Below are 12080 nucleotides of genomic sequence, written 5' to 3' on the forward strand. Positions count from 1 at the left end.
AATTTTCTTTAAGCGCAACGGAGCAACTGCGTCTAAAGTGCTGGAAAAGAGAGAGTTAAAGGGACAGTTCACTTTGAAATTAATTTTTGATATGTTTTAGCTTACCTCAAGGGCATCCAAGATGTAGGTGTCTTTGTTTCCAAAGTATTTTCAATTTTGACATTTTTTGGTCAAACCGTTGTCAGTCATACACTGGAAGTTTTATCTTTCGCTAAACATATTTAGATAGACGATTTCGATATATCTAAATATGTTTAGTGAAAGGTAAAACTTCAGAAATCTCTGTGTAAACAATGCGTGACGTAGACGCGCGAGAGATTACTTCACGTAACTTCTGGAGACGGTTCAGTTCGGTTCAGTTGGACATCTGATTCAGATCAGTTGGACATGGCGGTGGTAACACGAGGTAAAAACGATATAAATAATCTTCGTTTTCTCACCCAAATCACTCGTTTTGTGTCTTAGGCCATCAATGTGTACTTACATTTACGAGTCATTAAATCATGTTTAATTTTGACTTCTCTGTGCATGCTCTTTGAGGTGAACCGAGGGAGGACACCCTTAGCCTCCAGTGTACGACTGACAGACAACACCGGTTTGACCAAAAAACGTCAAAATTGAAAATACTGTGGAAACAAAGACACCTACATCTTGCATGCCCTTGAGGTAAGCTAAAACATATCAAAAATTAATTTCAAAGTGAACTATCGCTTTAAAAGTTTCTGTCACGATATTAAGTTCTTCTGATAAAATCTTTATGGTGCCCTGGTGGCCTGTTTACAGTAGCCAGCAGAATTCTCAAACGTGATTTGTCATTTACATTATATATTTTTACACTAAGCACCAATACTTCAAAAGAAGTATATTTAAAACTAGATTTCTTAGTGATATTACTATAAATTAAAGCAACACCTCCCCATTTGCCTTTCAGACGAGGTTCATGTTTATAACTGTAATCTTGCAGGGTGGACTCATTTAAAGTTATGTAATCATTTGTTTTTAGCCAGGTTTCTGTCAAACACAGCACATCTAGATTATAATCTGAAATCTTATCATTAACTATGAGCGATTTTGAAGTAAGGGATCTAATAGTCAGCAACCCAAGCTTTATCATTTGCTCATCTGTATTATATCTGTTTTTTATTCGTTGAATATTAATTACATTTTTAATCTGACGTTTTTTGGACATCCAAATTCGGGGAACAGACTAATATAATATCTAGGTGAAAGACGCGAGGCCGCTAGCAGACGGTCGGTTTAGCCAGTCTGTCTGCTTCCTGACCTGGTGCCAAATTTGTCTTGTTTTAGCTCTAAGACTATGAGCCAAATTACTAGAGAGAAGAGCAGCACCAGCCTAGGAGTGATGAATACCGTCTCTTTTCAACAGGTTAGGCTTGCCCAAAAAACTTTTCCAATTGTCTATAAATTCTACATTATTTTGCGGACACCACTCAGACAGCCAACGATTAAGTGAGGACAGTCTACTGACTATCTTCTCATCACTCCTGCGAACAGGAAGGGGGCCAGAGCAAATTACAGTGCCTGACATCGTACTTGCGAGTTCACACACCTCTTTAATATAAATTTTTGGTGATCTCCGACCGGCGAAGTCGAACATCATTTGTGCTGACATGAATAATGACCTAAGAGAATTTACGATTAGCATTAGCGAATACTTTTAAACTTTTAAATTTCATATGACTATGGTTGTCTCTATTTTCATGTTCCGTGTGATCAAATCACCAATTACCAGGGCACTTCAGAGAGATCTTGAATGTTAAAGGTCTTACTGACGACTATGATGTCATTGAGATATACTGATATGAGATATCATTGGTATCTTGCATTGCAATCTATTAAGTTCAAGGTGATCCACAGATCAGGGGTGCAGATGGCTGTAGCTGATTTCCTCTCTATTGGGGGGAGAGGCTGCAGACCGTAGGACTCCCCGGCCTAAGTTGGGCGGTGGGGGTATGTAGCGAGGGGGGCGTGGTAAAGCGGAGTGTGTGGGGACGAGCGGTGAAAAGTGAGTCAAGTGAAAATGATTAACACCTGTTTGCAATTCCAGTATCTGGCGGAGAGACAGGATAAAAGAACCTGCAGACCTGGGAATAAGGAGAACCTGGAGGACATGTTTTATGTTGAACCAGACAGCTGTGTTCAGGAGCACTATTTTTGTTTATTTACGTTTTAGGGTTAGGGTTGTTTGAGTGAAAAAAAAACAAATAAAAGACACTCAGACTACATTTTACATTTTAAAAATAATAATAAACATTAAAGCAGAAAAGGTTTACACAAATCTTAATTTTAAAACAACACATGCAAACTAAAATCTGTAAAGGAATTTATAAATAAATGGATGATTTCAATTATTTTCATTCTCAGTAACAGATGATATTTTTACTTTGACCATTTTATTTTCACAAAGTACATTTTAATTAAAATGTAAATTAAAGCTTGAACACCACCAATGTAAAAAAGCAATCCAAATTCTACAAATACATGAACATTCATGGGCTGCACATTTATTCTGACCATTTTGTATGGGTTTATATGGCTAAACTGACCAACTCAATAAAGCCTATGAATCAATAACAGGTTTAACTTTAATTTCTGAATGTCCTGTCTAAAGCATTAATTTTATGAAGAACAGAGGCAGAAGAGTTTCCCAGCCCTGTGCAGAAAAAGAATAGGTTGCACAAAACCAGCCAGAATGAAACAATTAATACTAAGAAACCAGATCAATGAAACTTCTGAGAAACTTCTGTTCTCTGAGAACAGCCACAAGACAAAACAACTGGATGGAAAGGAAGATGAGGAACTGCAGCGAGAAGAACCATGTAAATGCCTTCAGATTAGATGATGTTAGCATGATCAGAGAAACCAAACATGATCCAAGAGTGATTATCCAGACCACAGTGCAGCAGATCACTCTATATCTGAGAGGTTTGAACTTCAGAAAGGTTACAGGATAAACCACTGCCAGGTAACGCTCAACACACAACAGACAATGAAACAGAGGACGGCCAGTGATGCCTATTCCTTGCAAAAAATGTTGTAGTGTCTCTAAATTAAAGAATATTTGAAAAATATAGATAAAAAAAATCAGACAGTAAATGATCTCACAAACTGTGAGATTGACATTGAGGATGTCTGCTGGAATTCTTTTTCCTTGCACAATAAGCCACAAAACATAGGAGTGAGTAGGAACCCCAAACAGTAGACAAAAAATAGCAAACCAGCCCTGAAACCCATCAGTATCATAGGTTCTTGTATTATGGTGGACGGATGAACCCCAGTTGAGTTGAAGTTCTCAGTGGAGATGTTCATGCTCAGTGCCTCTCGAATCAATAAATAATTGTGCAATTGTAATCTACAAAGGAGACAGAGAGAAAAATATAAGTGTCAGAAGAGATGATAAAGGGTGTGACTGAAGGAATCATATCACAGCATTTCAATAATCTGTTAAGTCTGAATGTTGAAACAAATCAAGCTCAGACACATTTTAACTAGTACAAATCTAAACTACCTTAAAACTCTTACTTGGATAACCCCAATGTATACTAAAATATGTACTGTGGATAATGAAAACCAAAAGAAGTTTGCTACCTGAAGTAAGTCGTCACCCCAGACATCCACCTCCACACATCTGTTCTTTAGAATGACTGAAGATATAATAGCATGGTTACATAAACACCTCACATGTGGCATGCAAATAATCACGAGATATAAACAAAATACTCAAAAAGACGTATAACGCTCTGAAAACAGACTCTCCTGGTAAACCATTAGAAGAGATTAAGGGTTAGTTCACCCATAAATGAAAATGATATCGTTAATGACTCACCCTCATGTCGTTTCAAGCCCGTAAGACCTCCGTTCATCTTCGGAACACAGTTTAAGATAGTTCATATTTAGACCGAGAGCTTTGTGTCCCTCCATTGACAATGTATGTACGGTATGCTGTCCTTGTCCAGAAAGGAAATAAAGACATCATCAAAGTAGTCCATGTGACATCAGTGGATTAGTTCGAATGTTTTGAAGCATCGAAAATACATTTTGGTCTAAAAATAACAAAATCTTTGACTTTATTCAGCAGTGTATTGTCTTCCGGTTCTGTTGTCGATCTGCGTTCAGTGACGCTGGCGACGTAAGACACTGCTGAAGTGTTATCAGTGCGCCCGAGCTTCATTTACAGTCTGAGGGAGACACACGCTGTAAATAGAACAATCTTCGCAAACATGTCTAAGGATTTCCACACAGAGGAAGACTTGCATTTTTTTTTGCCCTGCCATATTTATTTGAACCCGAATACATGGACGCACCAGATAGCACGTCATCAGCATCACTGTGGACTCGCGAACGCGAACCGTAAGAGAATATAATGCTGAATAAAGTAGTAGTTTTTGTTATTTTTGGACCAAAATGTACTTTCGATGCTTGAAACATTTCTAACTAACCAACTCTGCCGTACAAAGGCAAAACGCCGTAACATCATGTTTGGTCAAAAATGAGTTAGTGTCATTTTTGTGGTATTTGAGACCTCCTTTATCATGTGTATAAATACCGTGATTCAATTTGATTGTTTTAACGAGAAAATAAAGGGCTATCACAACCGTAACATCCAAAACCATATGAGAAACCAAGGCAGAACGCCGTATCAGCTGTTACGGCTCTTTGCCTTTGTTCCAGCACGATGATCGTTGAGTTAAGGTGTTCTGGCTTTGTTTTCCCTGGCATCAAGAGAGATGTTACGGTGCCCGCTGTGATGTTACTGTACTCTGGCTTTGTCATACTGTCAAATTGTTCCGCTGTTTAACTGCCACCATCCACGTAACATACACACGATACATCTTTGGTAAGAACATACCACAAAATTTTATTATAAACATGATACATTTACATCTAAATGATGCGCATCAGATGGGGTTTAGAAGTGGGTATACGCAATGCCGACTGAAAAGGAAGTGGGTATACCTGCGTATACCCTGCACTACATCACTGGTGGTGACATCTAAACAAATGTGGACCAACGTGATTAGTCTTGTCGGTTGGAGAAATGTTGTTTTGGCCACTTTGTTTGATGTAATCACAACAATTTAATTGTAAGCAAGAATGGGATTTGAACTCGGGTCTTCTTGATTAAAGCCCAACGCTTTATCAACTGAGCCACTGAGTCTGTTAAGTTCAAGGGTTTATTGGAGGGGTTTTGGTTTGGTTTTATTTGTTGGAAAAATAAATTAAAAAAATATAATTTGACACAAGAGGGCAGTTTAGCCCTATTAATGGTTTTGTTAAACCGTGACATCTACACGTTTTCCAAAGTGGACCAACGTAATTATTTCACGTCTTGTCGTGATACCGGGTTGGGCACTTGAAGTTACAGGAGTCCCGTTGCTAAACAACGGAACTAGGTCGAGTATTTAAAAGGTTATGGTTAACAAGGTTAACGCGGCTTAACGTCGACGTTGTTTTAGCGTAACTTTTGCTCAAACGAGGAGCTGGGGACCCCCGGAAAAATAGACATTTTACTCATTAGGCTGCTTCATTAAAAATGTGACATTTAGACGTTTTCTTCGGCGTGGATCAAGGAAAATGAATCCTTTTCACCTTGAAAATAATAAATGTTTTTTTGCATTTTAAAAAATAGACCATTTCTCAGTGATCGTCAATAAAACCAAATCCCATTTTTCTCGGTTTAATGAAAACCAATTGGTTATGGTAAGTTTAAGTTTCACGTTTGAGGGGGTGAACCGTGACATCTAAACATTTGTGGACCAACGTGATTAGTCTTGTCGGCTGGAGAAATGTTGTTTTGGCCACTTTGTTTGATATAATCACAACAATTTAACGTAAGCAAGAACGGTATTTGAACTCGGGTCTTCTTGATTAAAGCCCAACGCTTTATCAACTGAGCCACTGAGTCTGTTGACTTCACGTGTTTATTGGATGGTTTTTATTGCAGGTTTGGTTTTATTTGTTGGAAAAATAAATATAGAAATATAATTTGACACAAGAGGGCAGTATCTATTTATGGTTTTGAGTTTTAACTATCACAGTTAAACCGTGACATCTACACGTTTTCCAAAGTGGACCAACGTGATTATTTCACGTCTTTTCGTGATAGGCCGGGTTGGGCACTGAAGTTACAGGAGTTTCTTCCCGTTGCTAAGCAACGGAACTAGGTTGAGTATTTAAAAGGTTATGGTTAACACGGTTAACCTGGTTTAACGTCGATGTAATACGATGTTTTAGCGTACCTTTTGCTTAAACGGGGAGCTGGGGGACACCGGAAAAATAGACATTTTACTCCTAGGCTGCTTCATTAAAAACGTGACATTTAGACGTTTTCTTCGGCGAGGATCAAGGCAAATGAATCCTTTTCACCTTGAAAATAATACATGTTTTTGCATTTTAAATAATAGAACATTTCTCAGTGATCGTAGGCTACATAAAACAAAATTCCATTTTTCTCGGTTTAATGAAAACCAACAGGTCGTTGGCAGAGGCGATTGCGTGTCTCTGGAACGTGTTAACGCAAACGTGTAAGTTTCACGTTTGAGGGGGTTAAACCGTGACATCTACACGTTTTCCAAAGTGGATCATTTAGGCTGCTTCATTAAAAACGTGACATTTAGACGAGGCAAATGAATCCTTTTCACCTTGAAAATAATAAATGTTTTTTGCATTTTAAACAATAGACCATTTCTCAGTGATCGTCAATAAAACAAAATCCCATTTTTCTCGTTTTAATGAAAACCAATAGTATGGAGAACAGCGAGCAAAAATTGATTATATGTCAGTTACTGCCTTTTGCCTTTGCACGGCTCCTTATTTTTGGCACATGATACAAAGGCAGAGTACAGTAACTGCCAAAAAAGGGTCAAAGTTGAATTTTGAGCTCAAGATTTTTTGCATACAAACTTTGCTTCATTATAGCAACTAGTTGTCAAATTTTGGGAGTCCTACCTATAATTCTTTTGTCTGGACAGAACAGAACTATAAAGTCATTTTTCTCAGTTTCACACTCTAGCGAGTTAAGGTCTTTTGCGTTTGCAGGGCAGAACTGGTGTCACATGGACTAAATTTAAAATATCTTAAACTGTGTACCGAATATGAACGGAGGTCTAATGGGATTGGAACGACATGAGGGTGAGTCATTAATATAACATCATTTTCATTTTTGGGTGAAATAACTCTTTAAAGAAAAGCATTTAAAAAACAAAGCCCTGGTTTCAGACGGGGCTTAGATTGAGCCAGGGTTAGGCCTTAGTTTCATTAGGACATTAGTTTTTATAAATGTTTTTTTTTTTATAAATTTACCAGAACATGTATGTGAACAGCTTTGTTCAGTTAAGGATACTTAACTTCTCTTCACCACAAAGTAACAAATCTTCTCTTCTCCACAATGTAAATAACAGAGATATGGAATTTATGATCCATATTCAAAATGTGCATACACCACCTCCTGAGCTGGCGTAGGATTTGAGCATGCCATACGCCAACGTCCATATTGATAAATCTCAAAGTCACCGTGGTTTTGGGTGTACGCCATGTGTACACTGGAAATTTGGTGTATGCACTTTTGATAAACGAGGACCAATGTAACTCTGCATTCAGCAAACAATATAGGTGAACATGAACAAGAACATGCTGTTTAAAAGATGTGAAAAAATGTAAAAAAGTCAGACGAGAGTTCAAGAGATTTCCACGACGCATGCGCGACGTGAAGTAGTTCACTGCTTCAGTCAACAACTGAAGTAGTTGAAGGAGATCGCAATTATCGTGCATGCATCGTGGAAATCTCTTGAACTCTCGTCTGAGGCCCACAAGGAAGAAAAGGATTAGTCGAATAAAGTCGTTATTTTTGTTTGGTTTTTTTTTTCGCCCAAAAAGTATTCTCATCGCTTGATAAAGTTATACTTGAGCCACTGTTGTCACATGGAATATTTAAACATTTTCTTCATTGACTTTCTGGGGCATCAAGTTTCGATCCCTTAGGTAACCTATGTAGCAGTGATCCACCTCTCAAATTTAATCAAAAATATCTTCATTTTTGTTCCGAAGACGAACAAAGGTCTTAAGGGGTTGGTACAGTATGGGGGTGAGTAATTAATGACTTAATTTTCATTTTTGGGTCAACGAACCCTTTAATGGAGGTATGCAATTTCGGATACAGCAATAAAACGTATTTTTCTTGCGGACATATATTTTGTAGGCCTACATACTCAGAGATTATTATTATGCATCCACAGTGATGGAAAGTCTGATTCATTTAGTTCATTCAAATGGTTCATAAAACCGATTCAGTATTTTTACATCATCACTTATCAAAGCAATTCTAACTTCCCAGCATTTGGTGAGTTCATTCAAAGGTAAGGATCACCATTGCAGTCTTGTGGACTTACAACGTTAACTCCACCATACTTTACTGTAAGCTGTCCCATTTGTCATTTTAGGTTTCAGACTTCTGCTCAACAGTCAAAGTGGCGTTGCGTCACAAAAGTGTGGACTGGGAGGAAGATGGTGAGAGCTTATGTTTCCATTTGGGACACTATGCCCTCACTCTGAAGGGCAGAACCTATTTACATTAATGCAAATCATCTTGTGGGATAGAATGCATAAATATAATATGGAGAGCTTTTTTTCTCTCAGACGTGTGTAAACAAATGTATAAACGGGACTAAATCAATACAAAAACAACAAAAACTGACTTCACTTAAAGGGTTAGTTCACCCAAAAATAAAAAATTAAATCATTAATTACTCACCCCCATGCTGTACCAACCCCGTAAGACCTTCGTTCGTCTTCGGAGCACAAATGAAGATATTTTTTATTAAATTTGAGAGCCGAATCACTACCACATATAGGCTCCTAAGGGAATGACACTTGACGGCCCAGAAAGTCAATGAAGAAAATGTTTAAATATTCCATGTGACTACAGTGGCTCAAGTATAAGTTTATCAAGCGACGAGAATACTTTTTGTGCGAAAAAACAAACAAAAATAACGACTTTATTCGACTATTCCTTTACTTCCTTGTTGGCCTGAAACGAGACTTCAAGAGATTTCCACGACGCATGCACGAGAATTGTGATCTCCTTCAACTACTTCAGTTCAGTTCTCACGCATGCGTCGTGGGACAAACTGTGAGATTGAGATTGAAGATTTCTGAAGGAATTCCTCCTTCTCGTGCAATAAGCCACAAAACATAGGAGTGTGTAGGAAGTCCGAACAGTATATTAAAGCCAAGCAAAGCAATCCTGACACCCCTCAGGAAAGTTTCGTGTATTATGGTGGAAGGATAAACCTCAGTTGAGCTGAAGTTCTCAATCGAGATGTTCATGCTTAGTGCCTCTCTAATATGTTAGGAAATATTTGTGCAATTGTAATCTACAAAGGAGACAGAGCTAAACATTAAAAGATTAGTGCCAGAAGAGTCGATACAGGGTGTGATTAAATTAATCGAATCACAAATAATCTAAATCCAAAATAATTATCTAGAATCTAAAATAATCAAAATAATAGCTAATCTATCTAAATAGCCAACAATTTTACATGGATAACCACAATATATAAAATATCAAAAAAGAGTTTGTCACCTTAAATATGTCAACCCAGACCAGTAATCTGTAGACTGGTTTATTATGAGAGCATGGTTAGGGCCTACATAAATACCCGATATGTGACATGCAAATATTTTGGTTACACTTTATTTTAAGGTGTCTTTGTTACACTGTAATTATACATTTATACAAGTAGTGTGTAATATAGAGTTATGACATGTATAGGGGTTGGGGTTAGGGTTAGGTTTGGTTTGGTTTAGAGTTAGTTGCATGTAATTATGCACAATTTATAGTTATTACTAGTAACCATACATATCACATAATCTATGTAACAATGCCACTGGAAAATAAAGTGTTAACTTTACTTTTACAGAAGGTAAAAAAAGGCATGCATAATGTCATGCTAGTGATTTTTATTTAAATGAAAATGAAAATGTAAAAAGCAATTTTCTTAGGAAACTATGCCGATGCTTATTCCTGACAGGGATAGTCTTTGTTAGTTATATATATAGAAATAGTTAGATATCTTTTTTTCCTAGTCTTTCTTTAGAATGTTTCCTTTATAGGTTAAAAAAAGATTCAGACGAAAAAAATATTCCCATCATTACGCAAGTAAAACATTCCGTTGTATTATTATATATTATGACGTATTACATACACTTACATTATTTTAAATCACAATTTTATTTATATTAAATCAAAGTGTAATATTTTAAAATAAAATATTTTTTTATTTATTTTATTTTATTGAGGATCTCTATGCTCGCTATGAAGGGCAGTTGAGGGTGTGGGGAATTACAGTCTTATATGTATCACTTATTTTTGAATCAGAATATTATCTTAATAACTAAATCAAAATGCATCCTTGCTGTTAAGAATTTTTTCAATCTTGTACTCGCTCTTATAACAAAAAAAATTTAATGTTGGGTTTAAATTGCTTAAATTCCCACATAACATTAATGAGTGGTTAACATTTAGTTTTATTATTAATTCATATGGAAGAACTTGAAATAAAAAAAAGTTAGTGTCAGCAATTATAAATGAAATAGACCACAAACAAATAACATCACAAACTATAAATAAATTCTCTTAATAAATTACTTCTCTATTTTATGTAGGCGCTACACAAATCATTTTTATAACATTTACATTTTACATTGAGTCATTTAGTAGACACCTTTATCCAAAGCGACTGAGGACTAAAGCAAGCAAGTCGTCGTGAAGAGGCAAAAACAACGCAATAACCTCTAAATAAAACATAGGCCAAACTGTTAATAGCAGATCATAACAAACATGCTTGTTCATAATATTTAAAATAATATTTACTAATATAAAATATAATAATTGCAGGCTTTATGGAGAACAAAGGCAGAAGAGTTTTCCAAACCGGTAAAGATAAAGAACAGGCTGTAAAAAACCAGCCAGTGCAAAAAAAAAGAAACCCATATTCCACAGTATTGGAATAAACATTTGGGCCACAAGCGTAAATAAGCCAGCGATAACAAATGGGAGATAGATGACAAACATGTTCAGAGTAATTATTAGAATGAGATAAAACGCTCTTCTTTTAACTTGATTTTCCTCCTCTTTTTCTCTCCCCTTCTCTCCTGGTCCTGACTGCCTCAGAGCTCTGAGAATAGTCAAACAGAAGAACAACTGGATGGAGATATAGAATAGAAGCTGCGTCAAGAAGAACCATGTGTATGTATTCAAGTTAGACATTGTGATCATGCACACTGAACAGGAGCCAAAAGTGACTATCCAGACAGCAAAGGAGCAGATCACTCTATATCTGAGAGGTTTGAACTTCAGAAAGGTTACAGGATGAACCACTGCCAGGTAACGCTCAAAAGAGATCAGACACTGAAACAGAGGACGACCAGTGATGCCTAGTCCTATAAAAAATATTGCCATTGGCGAAATACTTGGAAACCAGTTTGCCAGTATGAAGAACAAACAATTCAGACAGGTACCAATCTCACAAACAGAGAGACTGAGGTTAAAGAACTCTGACGCAACTCCGCTTCCTTTTCCTGTGACAATGAGCCATATAATGCAGGAGTGTGTGGGAAGGCCAACCAGGAAATTAAAGCAGTACACACAGATGTCCATAATGTTAAGTGATTGTTCAGTTGTGGAGTTCATCGATGATGCAGATGTGTTATTCATCTTCTTTAGTTTATTTTCTCAGCTTAGAAGCTTGTATAACATCAGAAATAAAACTGGGACCTATGGGAAGAGAACATTATAAAAATATATGAACTTGGTATTTTGTACTGCGAACAACGTAAGTCTACATCTCAATAGTACATTACTTAAAACTGGGACTCTGCACTCTTAATATTAAAGCTTCTTTATTGGCATTGATGGTTCCATGAAAACCTTTAACATCCATGGAACCAAAAAAGGTTCTTTATACTGGAAAAATGTTCTTTAGATTTTTACAATTTTTTTCACACTAAATGAAATGTTCCTTGGTTAAAAAATTCTATTGGCATCTTATCATTCATCATTC

The 12080-nt window shown here is 36.6% G+C and overlaps 1 protein-coding gene and 1 pseudogene across 1 annotated transcript; both read right to left on the reverse strand.

The window, feature by feature from the left end:
• Positions 1 to 2640: 2640 nt before the first annotated feature.
• On the reverse strand, positions 2641 to 4794 carry LOC120491674 (chemokine XC receptor 1-like; annotated as a pseudogene).
• Positions 4795 to 10918: 6124 nt separating this feature from the next.
• On the reverse strand, positions 10919 to 11734 carry LOC148970780 (uncharacterized). Its single transcript, XM_089123583.1, has one exon. It carries the CDS (start codon positions 11732 to 11734, stop codon positions 10919 to 10921), a length of 816 nt encoding a protein of 271 aa, XP_088979709.1.
• Positions 11735 to 12080: the final 346 nt, after the last annotated feature.

This window comes from Pimephales promelas, chromosome 19 (assembly GCF_988280905.1).
Source record: "Pimephales promelas chromosome 19, fPimPro1.hap1.1, whole genome shotgun sequence".
Lineage (NCBI taxonomy): Eukaryota > Metazoa > Chordata > Actinopteri > Cypriniformes > Leuciscidae > Pimephales > Pimephales promelas.